Raw genomic sequence first — 22,002 nt, forward strand, 5'->3', positions numbered from 1 at the left:
TACTGTAGAACATGTTCTTCCCTGCAGAAATCTTGTGGCAAAAGCTCGATGATCTTCCTTCCCAAAGTGAAAACTTCTCTCCTCCTAAGCCTGAGCACTGTCACAGTATAATTTACTTAACAGCATGTAAGCCCCGTTACGTTGCTCTGTATATAGTCCAGTCTGTCTTTATTAAGGTCATTTAAAAAAGCCAAACATGGAACTATCTTAATCTAAGACATCATAAATAGCCAGGGCAGAAAATGCAGAGCAGTTCGTACTGTGTTCACAGTAAAGGTTGCGTACGTTGTACGTGACCTTTCCTCCAGCAAAGACTTGAAGTAGGTCTTGTACGTAGAGAGACTACAATGTAATTACTCCTCAGAATGTTAGCTAATGTGATGTGCAGCAGTTTCCCCTTGACTTGTTGGAGGTGTTCACACTGCTGTTAGCCCTGTCATGCTGCAGATTGATGTATCCATTTGAAGTATAAACTCCAGTATCCCTCCAGGCTAGCAGGTCATCTTGTGCATACATTTATACAGAGAAAAGAATAGAAGGTTGTTAGAGATGGGATCAGGGAGAGAATCTCTATAGCGAGGCATATATTAGCCTTGGCAAGAGGTTTTGTTGGTGACAACTGAGGAAGTGTTGAGATAATAAGTCTGTAACACAGAAAGCGTTTAGATAATGTTATCGAAATGCTTGCTGCATTGTGAAACTGTTATCTTAGTACTTTACTCCACCACTGGAAAAACACTAAAGGTAATTAATATTTATACCAAGTTTCTGTGCACACATCTCATACATTTAAAAAAAACCCAACAGAATATATGAGACAACACATCGACTTATAAAATAGAATCATTAAAAGACCTGAGTAGTTCTGGGAACTGCTGTTCTCTTTTCCGTCTTTCCACACACACACACCTTTTTTTGTGGTGGTGGGGAAAGACACAACAAAAGAAAAGAGAAAAGCAGTAATTACCAAAGCAGTATGATTTAATCTGCAGCTTGGTCTCCCGTAGTCTTATTCTCTGCTGTACAAAATTTGTGACGCTAGGCAGAAAGGCTGCAGAAACGCAGATCGTTTCCCCTGTGTAACCAGGTTTCTCCCAGTATTGGTTTCCCTTGTTCATGAGACAACAGCATGTGTCCTTTCACATCCTGTGGCACAGTGTAATGGCTGCAACACATGGCTTCAGCTGGGTCTTCAGTAGCTTTCAAACAAGCTCCTGCTGAAGGGACTGCTGCAGTTCAGTGCCACCACCCTCTCTCCAGCTCTAACACACAGCATATGTTGGATGCAGCAGGTCTTCAGTTACTAGTGGTTACTATATGGTGCTATAGAGCACGAAATATGCTCTAGGTTGCTGTGTCACGTATTCAAAGAGGCCTGCATCTGAAGCCATAGCATAGAGAAACCAACTGTGTGAGATTCATGCGTAGTACAGAAATGTGGTCAGCTTTGTGCTGCCTACGATTTGTTGGAAGGCTGTTGTATCCAGAAAATTCTGGAATTGTCTTATGTCTGGAAATGCTTTCCTTGTTTAGTTTAGTTGTGGTTTCTGCAAAAACTGTTAGTAATTATGCCATGTTTCCTGAATGTATATTGCAAACTACTGAAGTTGTATTTCTGAATAACTAACTTTGTCTTATTTTGGCTTGGGCAACATTCAGAGTCCATCTGTCAGGCAGAGAGTATGTTATGGGTTACTTGCAAGTATGAGAAATGCCACATAAATGTTTTGCCTCTCAGACCGTATCTGCACTACTTACTAGACGAGACAGGTCATGATCTCAAGAACTGGCGTGCTATCATCCAGACTGCTTTACTGTTGCATGCTCCCTACTTGGCTTTGAGCAGTGACAGCTAGCGCTCTTCCAAGGTAATGCCCAGGAGAGGTTCTGGGGATAGCACAGCCAAGGCCCGTTCCCAGTAAACCAGTGTAGACTGTCTCCCTTATGGGGATGAGGAGCTTTTACTGTATGAACACACTATTTCCCCTAAAGGCCAGAAAATGTGTCCTGCCCTTTTTTATTTGCTGCTGTTGATGAAGTCTCAGTTCCACGTCCTCTTCTGCTCTCTTGGTATATGTGAAGAAGCTCTCTCTGCTAACACAGCTGCCTGGCAGGTCCCTGTGGTTCCTAAATTGGACCATTGTATGTCCTAGAGAAATGTACTGGAGAGCTGGGCGCTATGAGAGTGCCTCGTTTCTCTCATTTAAGGAGAGTGCATAGGCCACTATGCATTGGAACAGAAGGTCTGACTTCTCTAAAATCAGAGCAGAAGCCCTTTCTTCTCTCTTCCCATTACCTTCAGTCTGTGGTTGTTGTGGGAGCATTTATTTATTTCCAGATTATTTAGAAAGAGGTAGTTTTCATACTAGGCTATTAATTTGCTCTCACCTGTTCGAGAGTGTTATTGACTGTAGGTGCATCCAGGTGCTGCCATCTCCTGTCCAGACCACCACTGTGACCTGCTACGAAGTGTCCTATTGCTTTAGACAAATTTAAAGGAAATTATTTTATTATGCTCTCACTTACTCTTATGTTCCAAATCTGTGCAGAGCCTTTTCATACCCTCTGTTTTATAGTCCACATCAAAGAAGTGATTAGTCTCATTGGTATGACTGTTTCCCTAATGCATGTGGCTTACTGCTGCCTCTTTGCTGAGATCAGACTTGATAAAGCTATTTTGAGGTAACTGAGTTGAGGGCTTTCAGATCCCAACCCTAATTTTGATGGGAATTAGAACAGCCATACAATTTATTGGTCATAAAATACAATTAATTGTACACAGTCAGTGGCTTTATGGACAATTGCTTATAAACTAAAGGCAAGAAACAAGAGATTGCCAGCAGCCTGGTGGCAGGAAAGGGAGCTCAAGCTCATCTGCAGAGAAATAAGTATTTAAAAAATTCTCATCCTTGAAATTGTTCCAAAACCAGGATGAATGTTTACAAATACAGGATTCTCAAATTTTCACCATGTTCTAAGTAACCTTTAGTGTCAGTATTATCATCTGTTTCCCATTGACTTTCTGGGTGTGTAAGTACGTTGCAGTGTTTGGGATAAAACCCAGCTTAGAAACTGTATGCTGCACAGCAGCAACTCTTTCAAAATAGAAAAGCACTTTTCAGTGAATTATTCCAAATCATTAAAATCGTAACAATGAAAATCATATCATAAAACTATTTTTGGAATATCCCTCTAATAAGGAAAAAAAATTTGTGATTGTTCTTTTAAGTGTTTTGGGGTTTTTTTTTAGATACTTCTTGGTGCCCCCCAAATCCCAAAGTAATTGTTATTGGCATTTTTTATTATTTTCCTGAAGGAATTGATTTCCACATTTGCCATCCAAAAGGAGGTGTTTTGAAATCTGTTATGAGGTACAGTTTGGCTTTGTACACAGATGTACATTTAGTACATACATTCAAAACTCAGTTGTGAATTGCAGTACCTTGGCATTTTTTTCATTGAGGTTGTTCATATGGAAATTATCTCTTTAAAGTTTGAATGCAGACTAGTGTAGTTTCCATTGGGTATTTATATAAACCTACTAACAAATGGAAAAAATACATAAATCCATCAGATGTTCTCCTTTCTCTGCCAGTGTTGTGTAGTTTAAACAGTCATGTTTTCATACTCCTCACCTGATTTTTATATATATAAGTAAATGTAACGCAATGTTATTTCCTTTAAGTGATTTATAGTTACTGCAGGATTGGCATTCATAAAGATTAGGGGAGATCCTAAATATTACATTGACAAAGTATTCAGATACATTTTTAGGCATCTCAAAGGTTTTTTAAGGTAATAAAGATCCCAGAGGAAACATCAGGGAGACAGTTGTTGCCAGTTGCAGGTGATTAGATGCAAAGTTGAAACTTTGATTAATGTAAATACTCTTTATTTGAAGATTTTTCTGTGTTACGGGGGAAAAAAAAACCAACCAAACCCTGCAATACTTAGGACAAGGACATAGATCTTTTCTTTTGTTATAAAAGATTATGTGACATTGATAAGGAAAAGTCCCAAAAAAGAAATAGCAATTTCCTTGCTCGTAAAAGGTAGGAATCTAAACACCAAGAATAAATTCAAAATAAAATTAAGGGAAATGGCACAGAATATTCGTCACTGTGTAACTGGGGAGTGATTACATTTTGTTTTCTTTGTATTTCTATTAATAGAAGCCTTTTATTTAAACAATTATTTTAATTTTAGCACATAAGTCTCAGTGAATATAGTAGAAGTATTCTTCAAAGCGTATGCTCAAGTATTCTGCTGGCTCAAGACCACAGTGCTCAGCATTTTTCAGACCTCAGCCTTAATGCAGCTATAGTTGGAAATAACATATATTTTATATATGTTCTATATATTCTATTTAGGAAGGTGACATCCTAACTGAGGCAGCCATCCGTCACCTGTAAAGGAAAGAAAGGTTTCTGAAAAGAGACAACAATTTCTGTGTAGTGCGATGAGAGTAACGTTAATGATTTGCATTCTTCCTAAATGTTTCCAATTTTTATAAAATTGGATGAAAAGAATAGGCCTTACTTAAGTTTGTGTTGAAATTTTCTGATGGAAAACTTCTGTAGCTACTACTGTCTCTGGTGGCACTGTTTGTATGCCTGAAAAAAAATGAGGAAAGGAAAAAATTACAAACCTCAAACCCTAAATGGTAGGTAGTTGAATTAATCCATCTGAACTATGTTTCGTACAAAGTTCATGGGTACATTACTAAGCATTTCCACTTTGTACTACACCCAAGTCATAAATAATTTTAAATGCCCCCAACTATATTTTTTTAATGCATTGGATGCTTCAGTTTGAGATTTCTGATTTGGAACTGCTTCTAGGGAATATATGGCATGTTGTACTCCCTGATAAGGATCAGGAATGTCTAGTGGCTTGCTCAGGATGGCCACCGTGCTTTCACACTCACGTAAAGAGATTTTGTCCCTTCTTCCTTTCCTCTGGGTAGCAGTATAGGCTCAAAAACATGATTCTGAAGCTAGTTTGGGGTTTGTGTAATTCATTAATACATGCGAAGTAAATGTATAATGCAGCTATTCAAAATTGGTAGTATTTTTATTGTTGTACTTGTTCTGAACAGATATAAATTGACAGCCCAAGGTATTCCAGTAGACATTGTAGAGTAGCGGAAATAGTTTGGAAGCCATTTCACATGCGCCTCTGGTGGTTTCTGGTATTTTGAATGTCAGGAGATGAGAGAGAGTACAGAAATGAGCAAGTTTAAAAACCTGGAGAGATAGTAGAGTGGATTCTCAAAAGCCTGTCAGCTTCAGTTTTTGAACTAGGTTGAAATAAATTTCAATAAAATAAAAAAAAAATCAGTCTGAACATGGTGTTGAACATTTTTAGAGGCTCTAGTTTGATCTGCATTTTGTGTTTAGCTTTTTTACGGTGCCTGTGTTAACACAAAGAGTAGTAGATCTGTTAAGAAAACTGGATGTTGAGAAAACACTGTTGGAAGACTCTAGTCAGAACGTGAACCATTTATGTATTTTAGAGCTTTAGTTTGAAGTATGTAGGTCTTCATGTACACTGTAGTGCTATTGCTAAATGGTTATTGAAAGCAAAGTCTGAGTGCTCAGTCTGCTTCTGAATGCTGACTGGTTTTAGCTTGGTAAGTTTTCTTCTACTTGAATTTTATTCAGAGATCTGTCTCACATTTGTAGCGAGAGTGATTTCTGCAGCTTGGTATTTAAGGAATTGTGTGAAATGTACTAAAGACAGGAATGTCAGGAGGCTAGGGTGTACATGCCTGAGTGGAATACATCACAGAGTGTGCTGACGCTATTTGCTTGAAATAAAATTCATATTTGTTACTAAAGTAAACATTTTACTCAGAATCTGCCAGAAGCTTATTAGGAGTGTAGGAAGTCCCCAGACCTTGATCTTTATTATTTTTGCTCTTGAAAGCTGAGCTTATAGCAATGACTCTGGCACCAAAGGGAGCATAAAATTTATGTAAGTGTTTCTTCTCTTGCAAAGCACTGTAAGACCACCCCCAGGAGGAAGGCTTGGGGAAGGGAGCAGAAAGAAAGCTGAACGCTGGACACGCGCAGGCTGGCTGGAGGCTTACTTGCTCGGCAGAGAGTGCTTCGTACCATAAGGACGTAGTAGCTGTTGTCTGAAGAAATGGAATACTTGAGTGACTGAGATTTGTTGGTTCTCTTTCTCTAGCTGAGCAAGATTTACTTTGGATCCAGTGGTAGAAATCATCCATCTTTCACTAATGAAGTATTTATTGCTGGTCATGAGTAGTGATATTAATTCCCATTATTCTTTAATCTGTCATATTTGCAGGAAGGTAAAATGGGCTAATACTGTACTTGTATATCTTTTTTCCTCTAATTAGTTGTATACACTTTTAATCTGAGGCAATTTAATTTTCTGAACTTAATGATTAATTTTGGTATTAGATGATTCTCAGTTGAAAATGTTAGTGGCATGTATTCCCTTCCCTGCAAAAACAAATGAAGCTTTTGTCTTTTAAACTCTGATTTTGTCTATTTCTTATTCTGACAGTGTTTATGGATAGTTGTGAATGTTGCATAAGATTGCACAGGATTTGGTCATGCCAGACCACTTTGCAAGAGACTTGAAAGAGTCCCTGTGTGGTCCCAGAAGGCTATTTTTTTCATCAGTTCAATAGAAGACAAGCAAGACTTTCACAGTCAAACACTGTAGGAAGCTTGCAGAATCAGGAGGATTTCTGTGTAATATCCCAAAGACAGGAGTTGAAAATGACTACTTTACAAATAGCTTTGCTCTCCACTTTAGAAAGGCTGACCTGCTGCATGCTGAACTCTTTGCAGAGATTATCCCCGTTTGATCTTGGACCAGATTTCTCATGTTTCTTTATTTACTAAGACCTTTTTTATACTAAGGGCTATCATCCTATATAAGGAGACTAATGGGTTTTGATCAAATAATTGGGCTTTGCTTTTATTTTTTATTTCTGGTCTGTGCAGAAATCCATTGTTCAATTTTTAATTTTTTTTAACATGAATTGATTTGTTTTTCTTCTTGGGGCAAGATAGCTGGATAGAAACACCTGGCATCTATGACCCATTTTGTCCCATGTCCCATTCCTTCCCTTTCCCTCTCCTTCCCCTTATGTAAATTAGTGATAGATCTACTTCTGCAACACTGATAGTGAAATGTCTTTCCCTTGTGAAAATGGAAATCTAATGAAACTTTTTATTTCATGGAATTAAATTATTGCTACAAAGTACTTCTGAATACAGGATGATAGCACCAAGGAAGTTTAGTTGTTATCTGTCATTTAAGTAGCCTTTTCTCTCCAGATTTTTCTGAGCTGACCATTTTCTTCAGGTTTTTTGTGGTACTATTTGAGGCTCAGAGAAGAACAACTTGTAGTACAGGATGAAAAGTTCTACACGATGTGTAGAATCACTCAGAGATTTAGTAAGATTAAAACAGCTTCGTATGCTAGACCATCAGTGCCTTTGTTTAAAAGTAGCTGACAGTAGTACAGCTGGTTGACTTAAATACTAAAGTGAAATTGTTATAATTGCCTGTGTTGATTCCTTTTGGTGAAGGTAGTTAAGAGCTGTCTTTAAAATACTGGTTACATTATGGCTGGCCCAGTGCCAAAGCCAACAGCAATAAAACTACACACAGCTATTGTATTGGACAGAAAAATTACTGCATATTATTTACTGCAGTTCAGCTCTGTAAATTTTTAGTTGATTAAAATGACGATAAGCATGAAATGGGTTTTGTTTTCTTTTTTCTTGTGGCTTTGTGGCAAGGAATATTTAAGCAAATAGCTGTGATGGGAGGTCATTCGATGGGTAGAATAAAGTGGGAACATTTTAAATACCATTCATTTCCAATTAAGTTTAATTATCAGTGGCAAATCCATGCTTCATCTTAGACCATTGTCAACTTTTTGTACTCTTCATATGCTGTTATTTTCTTCAATGGACAGTCTCATGAGATGTTAGAGAAATATCTTTTCTGTTCCTTTTTTATTCCTTTTCGGCCAGAATTTTTAAGAATTTATGAAGACCCTTATTTTTAATACTTAAATCCTGGTTAAAATCCCATTTGTTTGTAATGATCTTATTAATTGAAATAAGTAGGAAAACAAATCTTTGAGACAGTTGCCAACATTGTCAAATAATTGTCTAGTGGCAAGTCATTCTGTTGTATATGGTCATCAATCAGTCGATGAACCTGTACTCAGTACTGACAAGTGACAAAACAGAAGAGTATATATTTGGCCTCTAAGGCTATGGAATCACTACCTCCTATGAGTTCATTAACATGCTAATAAATCTCTTTCTTGTTTGTCTCCTCCCTCCTCCAGTGAACATTTGTCGTGTGCCTTCACATTCTTTCTTCATGGGGAAAGCAATGTGTGCACAAGCGTGGAGATTGCTCAACACCAGCCGATCTACCTGATCAACGAAGAGCATATCCATATGGCCCAGTCCTCACCATCACCGTTCCAAGGTAAGGGAGCTGGATTTGGAACTTTGTATGCTTTATCCTCACTTCTGTACAGCAGGGACTTGGCTTCTGGTGATGTTATCTTCGGAGGTGAATAAAGTAAGATTAAGTAACTCTTCAAACAGGTTAAATTTCTGTTCAGGAAGTTGTGGACATAAAGGAAAATGTTGTTAGGGCTTCAACACTGTAGCCAGCCATAAATGGTATGGGAATTTTCTAGAGCTTTCTATTCATTAACATTGTTTTTAAAGGTACATGCATATAGTAAATAAACCAAAGAAATTGATCATTTTTGTTTAAAAAGACTTGTTATTTAAGTCTAGGTCAGTTGGCTCAAATCTGTAACTTCAATGCTATGTGAATACAAATACTGAGCTTATCTAATTCAGGAATATTTTTCATTCATAGATTGTCAACTATTTTGGTTTAAGAAAAAAAAAGGTGTGTGAAAATGTATCAGAAACAATGAAAAACTTGAAGTATCTGTGACTATTTATTTGCCCGTGTAAGAAATCGGGGTTTTACAGAAATAAGTTAATGGCTTAATAAATTCATGATGCAATTCTGGTGCAGAGCTCTACATCAAAAAAGTTAAGAATATTCGACTCATTGAGTTATTCTGTCTTTACTACAGTCTGAAATTATAATTTCAAAGCAATTAAAGCAAGAAACCTTTATAAAATTACATACAGTAAATAAACACCCAGAGACTTACAAAATGAGCATTTATAGAGACATTAATTTATAGAAGCTTTATTGAAAAATATTTTGGTTCTAAACGTAAAGTTTTGACAGAGGCCCAGACACTTAAATCATAGAAGGTTTAATTTCAGTGAGCTAAATTCATTTCTCTCTCAAATCAAATATGACTGAAAGCAAAATTGAGTCTGAATGGAAATACCTGTTGTTGAGCAACTAGTTCTCCTTATTTGTCGTGACTGTGGTCTTCTCCATATATTGTTATCTCTGTCCTTTTTAATGCTGAGAAGTCTCTAGTACATATGTTCCTGGTAAAAACCCTATTGTTGAATATCTATCCTCTATTTCTTCCATGTATGGTCATCCCTTTGCCATAGCAAGTGCTGTTTCAGTATACTTAGATTAGTTCATTGTGGAAATTATTAAACTAAGCTGCAAAAAGGCCCATTTTTAGTTCAGTAAGGGTGGCTGTACAGGAAGCTAGTGCAAAATAACGTAGCTTTAAATTGACACCCTTGCCTGATTTCGCAGTAGCTTTCCCCTGAAGACAGATCCGTAAACCAGCACGCGAATGGAACAGTGACTCCAGCTAGAGAGGCAGAGCCTGACTGATCCATAGGTGACATACACACACTGTAGGGACCGTTGTTTCTTACTTTGCTTTCTTACTTTGCAGTTTTGGTGAGTCCTTATGGTTTAAATGGTACACTCACGGGCCAGTCATATAAGATGTCAGACCCAGCAACTCGTAAATTGATGGAAGAATGGCAGTATTTTTACCCTATGGTGCTGAAGAAAAAAGAAGGCATGAAAGAGGAAGAAGAGTTGGGATATGACAACGATTTCCCTGTGGCAGTTGAAGTCATTGTTGGTAAGTTTCAGTATTCTGCCTGAAGGGTTATTTTCCTCCACATGATTTAAAAATAAAATTAAAAAATCCAATTAATCAGAACCAGCCATTATAATTTTCCTATATTCTCCTGTAGCTCTCTTGACACTGGAACATCTGACTAGTTATCTTGCCTCAAGCTTCTGTACTCCCTGTATCCCATATGCTATTATTCACAGTATCAAGCTACATGTTTCAGCTCTGTACTGGTTATAGATGGTTAGACGTATATAACTATGTGAAATCGCTTAGGTCTTTGTATTTCGGATAATAAGTTTTGTCTAAATTGACATTGGAAACAAGTTGAAGTAGCTACGGCTGCTGAATATTATTGGGTATATTTAAGACACTTGCTTTTCTATTTCTTTGTAGGTGGTGTAAGGATGGTATATCCTTCAGCCTTTGTTCTCATCTCCCAGAGTGACATCCCCATGTCACAGATCGCTGCCAATACTGGAGGCCATATAAATGTGGGACAGCAGGGGCTTGGGAGCATGAAGGATCCTGCTAGTACCTGTGGGATGCCACTCACTCCCCCCACTTCTCCAGAGCAGGCCGTTATGGGTAAGCAATAAACTTAGGAGGCTGGAGTCAGGCTTTTATTTTTGCATAGCTCACAGTAAGTGAGGATAAGTATGTGAACAGTAGCAGATTAAAGACAGGCAATAGACTGAAAGTTAGGAGAGGACTTTTTCTGTTGGTCTGTGGTAAATGAAAGCCCGTGCTTTAAACACCCCTGAAGAAGACACCTTTAAACAAAACTTGGTGAATTCAGCTAAGCTCCCTTTTCTATAACTGCATTATCTTTGTGCAGTAGTGCAAATACCTGAAAGACTAGATTCTGTCAGTGTTTCAGACAGATTTTGCCAGTGTTTATGAAGCGTTGGTTTTCGTGTGTTGGGATGGGAGGAGGGTGTTGATTCATTGTGGTACAAGAATACAAATGAACATATAAGAGTATGTAGCTCTTCTTGTAAAGAGCTAGAAATGCAACACTTAAGCATTCATGTTGGTATAATAAAAATTTGCAAATGCTAGCTACTCTTTCTGCCCCACAGAGTCAGGTTTTAATTAAGGGCCGTTCAAAAGAAATGCTCTTCTCTGGGAACTGGTAAGAAGGAGCTGGGCTTCCCAAATGAGGTCTGACATAGGCTTGTATCATATGCAGATGGCCAACAGAATGCTGCATAGTATTTGCAAGTGAGTTAGGTGTTTTGTCTGGATAGAGTATGCCCCTTTCAAGTTTTTGGATCCATAGTAGTTCTAATGGGAGAAGCCATCCAAATGCTTGGTATGTGTGGTACTAGATCCTTAATATCTGGCTTGTTGAAATGAATATGTATATCCTGTTGCTCCTCAGAAATGAAAATAAGTATCTATAACCTGTCATCATCTGACATACAGACAAGACCTTAACATTAGTTGCTGTCAGGGTGGTTATGTTGTAACAAATTCAGAACTGCAATTTCAAATGAGAATGAAGGGATAGAGGAGTCAAATGTTTGTCTGAGTGCAAACTTCTAAGATAAAAAAAGTAAAAAAAAAAAAAAATCTGATATAGAAGAAAGAAATTGAGTGATTTTTTTTTTTCTTCCTTAAAAATGTTTTGAAAGCATGTGTACAACTAATTATTTTTTTCCTGTGTAGTTCTTCTGAACTTGCTCTTTACAGACTTGCCAGTTACTAACAGAATTACAAGATAGCTGAGGTTGGAAGGGACCTCCGGAGATTGTCTTATCCAACCCTTCTGCTCAAAGCAGGGTCAGATAGAGCAGGTTGCTGAGGACATTGTCCAGTCATGTTTTGAATATCTCCAAGGACAGAGACTCCGCAACCTCTCTGGGCAACCACAACTTACCTTCATAGTAAAAAGTTCCTTCTTATGCTTAAAAGGGATTTCCTGTATTTCAGTTTATGCCCATTGCCTTTTATCCTTTCATTGGATACCACTGGTTATATCCTCTCTGTTCTCCCTGTCAAGTATTTGTATACATTGATAAGATTCCTGCCCCAGGTTTCTCGGCCTCTCCTTGTAACCTTTATTAATACTAATTTCACAAGTACAGGCATGTTTTATGCTTTGCAAATGACTATTATTTGGAATTGAGTTCTCAGTTCACAGAAGATTCTCTGGCTTGAGTCACAGTAGCAAAATCATTAGAGACCACTCATCACCGGGCAACCTTCTTCTGCTTGAACTTGTACTTTTTTTGAACTTATTGATTACTGCTTACCAAATTTCACGGAGCAATAGAAGTGTGGAAGGCATGAAGTTACTGCAAGTTTCTGTGAGACTGTGCAGCCAGATGGGAATAAAGAATCCTTGTTACACCCTCACTGAGGTCTAAGGAGCTACCAAGCTAGCTTAGCCTTTATTAGATAGTTCTGTCACATCAAGAGGGTCAATCTTGATGCAAAGCCAAAGAAAACTAATCATCATTGGCTTCCTTGCCATGGAAGTACTTGTCTGGATTCACTTGTCCATGAACAGTGCCTGTATATGAAGACAATAAAAATATTTTGTGTTTACTTCTAATAATAGAGAATGTGAGATTTAAATTCACTTTGAATAGTGTTTTTCAAGGCAACTGATAGTTAAAAAGCTGATAGCAAAAAGCTTATTAGTAACTACCTGAAGCCAGACCATCAACTTCTAAATAACAATCTGTTGAAGTATTGATGCGTATTTTAATGTGCTGTTGTATTTTTAAATTTTTCAGATTCCTGTTAAACTTGTACAGTATCTCAAGGGGATTCTATTTTAGAATATTTATAAACTATTACTATCTAAAAAGTGTTCATATTGTCCAATCTGGCAGTCACAGTTTCTGTTTGATCTCTGCTATTGTTTGAGGGCAATATGAAATTGTATCAGTGAACAATGAAAGGACTCCTTTATATTATATCATACCATACACCATTTTAAAAGACTTGAAAAATTGGAGAAATGGATTGGAAAAACATGTCATGCAGTTCAGAATCAGTAAATGGAGTACATAAACTGGATTAGTCTGAGGCACGTGAACTATACTTCAGTTCTGCCTCACACTAGTAAAAACGTGGTTGTAGTACCATGTCCAGTTTTGAACACTTAAAGATGTGGACAAATTGGATGGAGTCCAGAAAAATGCAGTGAGAATGATTATAGATTTTGCAAACAGGATCTACGGGAAAAGATGGAAAGAACTGAGGTTGTTTAGTCTAGAGAACAGAAATTTGAAGGAGAGACGGTGTAACAGTCTTCAGAGACATAAAAGGAGAAAAAGAATAATCTTTTCTCTGCATCCAATATGTAATGAACCTAAACTGGAGCAAAGCAAAACTAGGTTAAACATGAGTAAAAACTTTCTCTGAGGAAGGATAATGAAGTGTTAGAATGAATTGGCTGGTGGGAAGCTACAGCATTACCATTAGCAGAGAGGTGGGTGGGTTATTGGGGTTTTGTTGGGGGGGATGGGGGGAGTGTGTTTTTGCAGAACAGGTTAGTCGAATATGTTGATCCAGCTTTGAAGTGGGGGATGGACTATATAATATCTTCAGGTCTCTTTCAATCATATTTTCCATGATTGTGCCTAAAGTACGTAATAAAACAAATTGCTACTGAAACTAGGGAATGGTATTTTTCACGTGTAGAAGCAGACTGCATGGCAGGGATTGTGAAGCGACCTCTGGTGAGTGGCTGGTTGTTCCTCCAGCATTTATACCATAGAACCATAGAATGGTTTGGGTTGGACGGGACCTTAAAGATCATCTAGTTCCAATTATATGACGTAGTTATTTGTGTGTGTTCCAGTGTTTTGTCAGTGATTTTCATGGATAAAAATTAGTGTCGGTGTATGAGAACAAAATGGTTCTGCCTGCCACAAAGTTCTGTTTCATGTTATGCCATGTATTGTTGTACTGTATAGTACAAAAATATTACAGAATTTTGGAAGACAATAATTAACGCACTCAAGTGTAACTTGAAAGCTCTGGTAGCTCCTTGGTTATCCTCTCATACCTCCTATCTGTCCCTTTCCAACACACTTGTTTTTTTCCTGGCAGTTGTAACTGTCCTGCCATTGACGTATGCAATGTATATGTGCGCACATTATGTCTGTTTATATACACACATTCCTTCCCGCCCCAAGGAGGACAGATTTACTAATTCTGAAGTTTTGACTTGTTTATTTGATCATCTGCCAAGTTCGGAATGTTGTAGAACATTTGAAAGCCAGTGAAATAAATTATTAGAGCCACAAGCCTCAGTATGTCTAGGAATTAATGGTTTTGACTACCCTTTTTTTTTTTAATTAGAATTCTTTACAAAAAGAGAATCAAGGAAGGTCTAACTGGAGAAAAAATATATAAGCATGAAGAATCAAAGAAGATACAGGGTTAGGCAGCTTGTGCACAATTTTAGAAGTTGTATTTTGAAAGTCACCTAATAGAAATCAGCAGAATTACCTTGTTAGATGCAGTGATGTATAGCAGTGAATCCTTTCAGCGTTTCATTCTTAAGGCTTCTTAAATTGCGTCAGGCAGAAGGACGAAGTGTTCTGTACACTGATTTGACCTTGTTAAAATGCGGCATAATCTTACTTACTTTTCCATCCAGAGCACAGAGTAGTGTTAGTCAGTTGCCAGGCCAAACAAGCCTAAAGCTCCCTCTACTGTTGTAGTTTATGTTTGTAAAGATGACTGTGTTGGATTTCAGTTCATCTAAACCAAAAACATATTTCATAGTAAAGAAAAAGAAACATCTGCTGATACAAGAGCTGGTACGGTTTCTGCATCACAGACAGAAAGAAGTGAAGTGCAGAATGTAAATCAGTTTTCAGGCTATTAACACATTGAAATCATAGTAATCACATGGTATTACTGAGAGCCTCACGTATTATAGTATATACTACTGATCAACTGTTGAACAATTTCTTTAGTAGTATACATCTCAACTCTAAGATTTTACCAAAGTAAGTTTTGATTCTGATATTTCAATTCAGGCATATTATAAAGAAATAGCATTGCACTAATCCATTCATTTATTCTGTGAGGTTTTATCTCGAGTATAAAGAACTGATTCTTGCTTTGAAATAGTCTACATAAATTATTGGTTCTCTTAATAGATGCTTTTAGAACCTTCCATATTATAATAAATTTAGTCTTTAAAGCAACTCACCAAAGACTATATAAATTCAAGTTTAATATCCAGGATAATTGGGAAAAACTTCTATCTGCACTATTTCTTAGTGATTCAATTACAAGGCTGTAGGGGGCTATCTGAACTGCTATCCATTTACGCGGCAGAGTATATTCTCTCATGTGAGGTGCAGTACCTGCCCAACTGCATTGCACATCTACCTGGTATAACCTAGTGCCATCTTTGTTACCCCAAAGACAAGGGTTGCTTTGAAATGTGGTTTAGTCGGTCTTTTGTAGTGATGCTTTAAGCCTTTTCTAGTGAATCTGTGTAGTCAGCAGCCTTATAAGAGGGAAAGTCTTTTCAGGAAAATGTATCATAATATTAAGAATGGCTATAACATTAATGCTTAATTTATATTGCAGGAGAAAGTGGATGCTCTCAGAGCAATATCAGCCATTCAGCTGTACAGGAGGGGACAGTCAGTGTACACAGTCCAAAGAAATCAGGCAAGATTACTCCAAAATTTCACAATCGTATGGTTCACCGTGTCTGGAAGGAATGCATTCTCAACCGGTCACAGTCCAAGTAAGGCAGTAGTCTTCATGGTTTTGTTTATTAATAACACATAATATATAGTTAAAATTGTAATAGTTTTGCCCTAGATAACGTTATTCCTCACAAAAAGCTAATGATGCAGAACTGCATTATCAAAGAAAATTTGTTACTGTGTTCAAATGAAAACCCCTAACACTTAGCATTGCATTTGCAGTTGTGTATCTGTGTGACAATCTTTGAAGTTACAAATCTAGGTGTTTTCAGATACATTGATTGCAGTTTCTAGCTCCAGTTGTAGTTACTAGATTGAAAGTTGAGTGGCTAAAGAATAAATAATTATTATTTGATATTTACAACTCTAAGGGTAATATTTGTAAAGCATTACATTACATGTGTTGGACTAAAATTCCAGTCGACAAGGATATGGTAAATTAATGTTGTTAGTATCATAGGCCTTTATTACTGGAGATTTAGATTATATTTATGGCACGATGTGCCCTGAAATCTTCATTTTTCACTATATCCATGCAATTTACAGATTGGATATGTCAGAAGAATTTCCAGATTCAGTTTAAATTGCTTGCCGCTTCTGCTCAAACGCCAGACAGAGCTCTCTGATGTAGAGCTGGTACCATCCTCCGACATAAATCAAAGTTTTAAGGAGTAGTAGAGGGAACTACTATTAAATACAGAATTCTATGTCAGAGGTGAAGTAGAAGGAAGTAATTTATTTGAGGGGAACATATGTGAATTTATGCATATGAATTTTTAAATTTTGTTTTATAAAAGGTGTTAACTACTAAAATAATTTTATCTTCTTCAGGAGAAATCAAATTACAGCTGCAAATTTGGAAGAGGAAATTCCTAACAATACTGTTTCTTGGGATTTTGTGGATCCAGTCCAAAGAGTCAGTTGTTCTTGTTCCAGGTGAGCTTTGAAGAGAGTAAGCATTTATCATATTGGAGGAGTCCCATTGAATTCAGAGGTACACTTAGAAAAGGGAGTTATGTTTTAGCTGAGAGAAGAGGAAGCTGTAATATCAGAACTGTGATCATCACTCATATTCAGGTGATTAATATGTGTCTGCTATCATTGTCACTTGCAGTAGTCAACTTGAGTGGAAAAATGATCCTAGACTAGAGAATGAGGACTAGAATCATTCAAACATTTCTTGTTTGCAATGAGCTCATCCTTTAGGCTTTTCAGAAATGTGAGCTTTGAAGTTTGGAGAGGTAAGACTCATGATGAAGAGAGGCAGAAGCTGCGTAAGTTTCAGAGCATCCTGACTGAGGGATAGCGCTACTATCCCTCTTGGAAGGAAGAGGGAAAATATCCCTAAGAATCACTTTACTCCCTGTACCTCTAGGCAATCTGCCATGACTCATCGGACACCAAAAAACACCCAAGAGAATATAAAACCTTTGCAGCATGGTCATCCACTGTCAGCTGATCAAAAAGAAATCACAGCTCACTTACACAAACACTTTAAGAGTTTATTAAATTATCTGTCATCTTTGATGTTCCAGTACTACTCACTCAGGAAAGGCAAGCCAGCACCACTAGTTCTGCTTAACATTTGTAAAATTATCAGAGATGTTATGGGGCTAGAAAACAGTTTCCAGTGAAATAGTCCTGTGAAACGGCTGTTACTGAAATTTTTAATTCCTAAGGTCACATCTACTTAAAAGATTAGTAAAGATGTTTTTACGACCTAAAGAAGTTATTCCTTAAGTCTGCACAGATGTAAATGTCATTTGTATGATCAAACAGAAATGCTAATCAGGCTGTGCTATCCCCTTTGGTATTTGTTCTTCCTACCTCTCTCTCTCTCCCATTCCCCCCTCCGCCAACTGCAGTAAGGGTCTTTGTCCAAATAATAGTCAACACAACAGCCAGTGATGTGGCTGCAATGATTCTTTGCTCTTCATCTGGCTGAGGCATCGCTGGTTTTCTTTTTTCTTTTAACAGCAAGGCAAACTCAAGAAAATACTGTTATTAATAAGAGTAATATATTCTCTAACCAATTCCTTAAATGAGCTTTCTGTGTAGATTTGGCCGTACAGAGAAATTTAGGAGTGTAGCGTTTTCACAATCTCTGAAGGGTTGTTGGTTAGAAATTTCCATTGTCCAAAATTGAATGAAGCGAGATTGTGTCCTTGTACCTTTTGTGTTTGACTTCACATGAAGCCAGTTCTTCTTTGTGTATTTAGAAGAAGAGATAAAGGGATGCAGAGGAATTGTGCATCATACAGAGGGCAGAGGGTTCCACCTGGAGATCTGTGCTGTATCCAGAGTGAAAGTGTTGCTCTTCTACAGCTTTGCTCTTTACCTCTGATTATTTGTTGCTAGTATGTATATACTCAAGAATGTAGAACAGGTACATGTTTTGTCAGGACGTGGAGTGTTCCCTATGGAAAACTGAGATCCAGCCTCACCTAGAAAGCATGGGGAATCAATAGTGTACAATGGAAACCTGAATCCATGGAACGGTTCAGCTGCATTTGCAATTTCACACTGTCTCTTAACACCTCCAGTGATAACTACATCATGCTGGAGGTAGTAAACACAACAACTGGGAAATTAAAACATTATCCTCTAAGTGAAGGCAATACCTGATTTCAAACAGCAATAAAAATTTTCCGTATAGCTGCAGAAACTGGACAGCTACTGTCATATAGATATTGGTTTAGTCATTACTGTGCCCGTTCTATGTATTGTATAAATGAGAGTATAAACGTCAAGATATGATCTTAAATATGGAGTCTTAAAGGTTTATCTGGTACTTGGCATCAAATTAAATCTTCTATAGTCCCAACTTTGTGTGTTGAACAACAGACTGTCTAAAATAATTTTCTGTGGTCAGTTAAAATAAGGCGAATGATGGAGAATTAAGTCAATGAAATTTTACAAGGACATGCTTAAGGCAAATCTTCAGTTACTAGGGCATTAGCTCCACATTATGGGTGATTGCAGCTAAAGACCATCTGCTGTGGCAGAGAATTTGCAACGTGTCCTAATAACAGCAAAGCCCACAAAGAAAGCCAGGACAATGCCACACAACATGGATGGTTAGAGGAAAAAGATGTACAAGAAGTTGTATTAGTACCATTTGACAGCTGCTGTGTACTACAAAACTTGGATGTTTTCATAGCTAAGGCATAAAAGCAGAACTGGTTTTCTTCAATTTAGTAGTCCAATTTACTTGCAATAATGTAGTTTATCTTTCTGAATTAGAAGCATACTATATGTTTTGAAATGTTTTGTTGCTGTCCTAGATAGTGCTGTTTATAAACAAAAACAGAGATGGAGGGATTTATTTTGCAATGGTATTTAACTTTAAACAGGTATAAATATTAAGCACAATATGTCCTTCAATTTCTGCTTAGCTTAAAAAAAACAAATAAACAACTAAACAAAAACAGCAAACAACAAAAAAGGCCAATAAAAATATGGACAGAGTTAGATGTCCCTGTTGTAACATCCTTGGGGACCATCAGCTATGTGATGAAAATAGTGTTTAGCAGTACCTGAAATACTGAAGTTCCGTCCTGTGCTTCCCAGTTTTAAAGATACCAGATACAAATTGAAAAAAAAGCCATATTAAAATATAAAGCCAGTAATAAGTTTGTATGTTACTGCATTTTTTGTTTTGGATATTTTAAAATATTTATTCATGCTTTCTTCATCAGTTGGTAGTTGGTTTTTTCTAGTTTCTTTTTTTGTGTGGTTGTTTTGGTTTTGGACTAGAGTTGTGCTTATTTTTCCTTACCTGATACGGAGGAGGAAACTGCCATAAAAGCATCTTGGCATGTATCATGTCTGTGAACCTCACTGAACCAACTCCGATCTGTATCTTTTGTAACAGATGCTCAAGAGTGTGCAGGAGTAGTGGTGTAGTTCCACAGCAGTCATTTTATTTGAAAGGCTATCTTTCTTTAGAGTAATGAAAACAACAGTAGCTTGGATTTTTTTTTTTTATATTACCTTCCGTCTGAGCAATACTAAGCTTCTATAAACATTAACTTTTTCCTTCAAATGCTATTTTCTGGAGACTGTCATTTTCCATTTTATAGGTCAGTGAAAATGCAGCCGAGTTGGCTTGAATGACCTGGTCCAGATCATGTGACAGTTCCAGAATCTGTTAAAAGATCAGGAGTAGACATAAGATTTCTCAGTGTTGTTCTTTGAGTTTGGATTTGTGGGGTTTTTTTCCGTTAGATCCAATAACCGTATAAACCATGCAGTGACTCGTTTCTGCCTCTGCTTTCAGGCACAAGGTTTTCAAACAACGTTGTGCTGCTGGCTCCAGCCGTCCCCCAACGATAAATCAGCCAGGATTCAGTGTGGGAACATCATCATCATCTTCATCGTTGCCACCTCCTGCCTCTTCAAAGCACAAAACAACAGAGAGACAGGAAAAAGGAGACAAACTGCAAAAAAGGCCTATGATGCCATTTCACCATCGGCCCTCTGTGAGCGAAGAGCTATGCATGGAGCAGGACACATCAGGGCAGAAACTGGGATTAGCAGGAATGGAACCCTCTTTAGAAGTCCCTAGTTCCAGAAAATACGAGAAGCCGCTATCTATACCTGCTAGAAATCCAAGCAAGCAAATTAATATGAATCCTATGGATTCACCCCATTCCCCTACTTCCCCTCTGCCTCCCACACTTAGCCCCCAGCCAAGAGGTCAGGAAGCAGAGAACCTGGACCCGCCTTCCATCCCTGTAAACCCAGCACTCTATGGCAGTGGGCTGGAGCTTCAGCCTTTGCCCAGCTTAGATGATAGGACAGTCCTCGTTGGACAGAGGTTACCTCTGATGGCAGAGGTCAGTGAGACAGCATTATACTGTGGGTTAATTCAGAACAATGAGTCACTAGATATGTGGAGGACCTATAGTGTCCCGTCAAGTGACGATCCACAGTTCAGGCCGCCAGACCTTCCATGTGAGAGATACGATGCCAAGATGGAAATAAACTCGGACAGCACTGCACTGAAAAGGTAAGAGTGCAAGTTGATCTGAGTGGTGGGTTTAGTAAATGATAAGCATGACCAAACACTGTTTTGAGTTGAAACTGAAACGAGTAGAAGGCTTCACTGCAACATCAAAGATGGTGAATGAATGCTGGAGATAATGTTAAATACTCGAATAGAAATGTGCTGTTGTAGTATGCCTTGTTTTTTTCATATCTGGCTTTCTGTTGGACATTATAAGAATTGGTAAATCTGTTTGTAACCTATATTGCAGTAATTTGAGCAAATGTAAAAGTTTTATTAAGCTTTTATCTTTTGGTCATTTAAAAAAAACCCCAAACCATCTGTGTTTAGTTACACAACCTTCCAGCTACAGAAATGCCTGGTTTTGAGTGAAATTCTGTTTATGGCACTGTAGAGGCACTTCCGTGTGGTTTGTCCAATTGTGTGGGTTTAAAATGGCACTGTACCACGCTTGCTGTAAGTAGTAGTTGATACTACATTATGGAATAATGCTGCTTTTTTTTGTAAACCCACTGTGGGATCTTTGAAATTAATAGAAGCTTTACTATTAACTTCAGTCTCTGTAGGATTGAAACAGAAAACCCTAACAGTCTCTCTGGTCTGTACACCAAAGAGAGTAAATGCTAATCTCTTATAAATGTTACTTTAGAAAAACTACGGTTTATATACAGTGTGTTCCTCAGTGAATAACATGAGCTACCTAAATTTTAAGAAATGTTTAACTCTTTCTTTGTTTATTATTTTTAAATATGGATTTTCTTTTATGCAAAGATATTTATCTATGTAATTATTTATTTACTTTTAACTTTGAATTAATTTTATGTCAGCCTAAAAACTACTTTTGCAATTTGACAATGCATAGAAAAAAACATACCAAAGAGAGTAGCTAATGAAAATGTATAAGGTAAAATTAATTGAGGAAGAATTTTTGAGTTATGACAACATTGATTTTGGTAATTACATTGAAGTTTTCTAGGCTAGAAGGCTTATGTGTACTTCAGAGTGCTTTGATTTCTATAGTGACAAGATGAATTCTTTTTTCATTGTCCCAGAGTAGGAGTTCTTAATACAGTAAGATGTTTAATACTAAATCTAGGCAAATGCATCCTTTATTTGAGGAAAAACCATATTTCTGCTAAATCAAGGAGGATGGAGTGGGATATGGGCTGTGTGTGACTGCTACAGATCCTAAGAGCTGTTCGTTTTCTTTGCTGTAAAAGGTATATTTGTTTTGTTTCATGATGGCT

General features: G+C 37.4%; 1 protein-coding gene across 3 annotated transcripts in view; it reads left to right on the plus strand.

The window, feature by feature from the left end:
• MED13L (mediator complex subunit 13L) overlaps positions 1-22,002 on the plus strand; it is a 200,206-nt gene that overhangs the window by 136,403 nt on the left and 41,801 nt on the right. For all 3 annotated transcript variants that reach the window (XM_054844011.1, XM_054844013.1, XM_054844012.1), the window contains exons 5-10: positions 8,348-8,493; positions 9,866-10,060; positions 10,451-10,642; positions 15,623-15,785; positions 16,579-16,683; positions 20,027-20,758. In XM_054844011.1, coding sequence (XP_054699986.1) covers positions 8,348-8,493; positions 9,866-10,060; positions 10,451-10,642; positions 15,623-15,785; positions 16,579-16,683; positions 20,027-20,758 — 1,533 coding nt within the window. The remainder of the gene's footprint in view (positions 1-8,347; positions 8,494-9,865; positions 10,061-10,450; positions 10,643-15,622; positions 15,786-16,578; positions 16,684-20,026; positions 20,759-22,002) is intronic.

This window comes from Grus americana, chromosome 16 (assembly GCF_028858705.1).
Source record: "Grus americana isolate bGruAme1 chromosome 16, bGruAme1.mat, whole genome shotgun sequence".
Lineage (NCBI taxonomy): Eukaryota > Metazoa > Chordata > Aves > Gruiformes > Gruidae > Grus > Grus americana.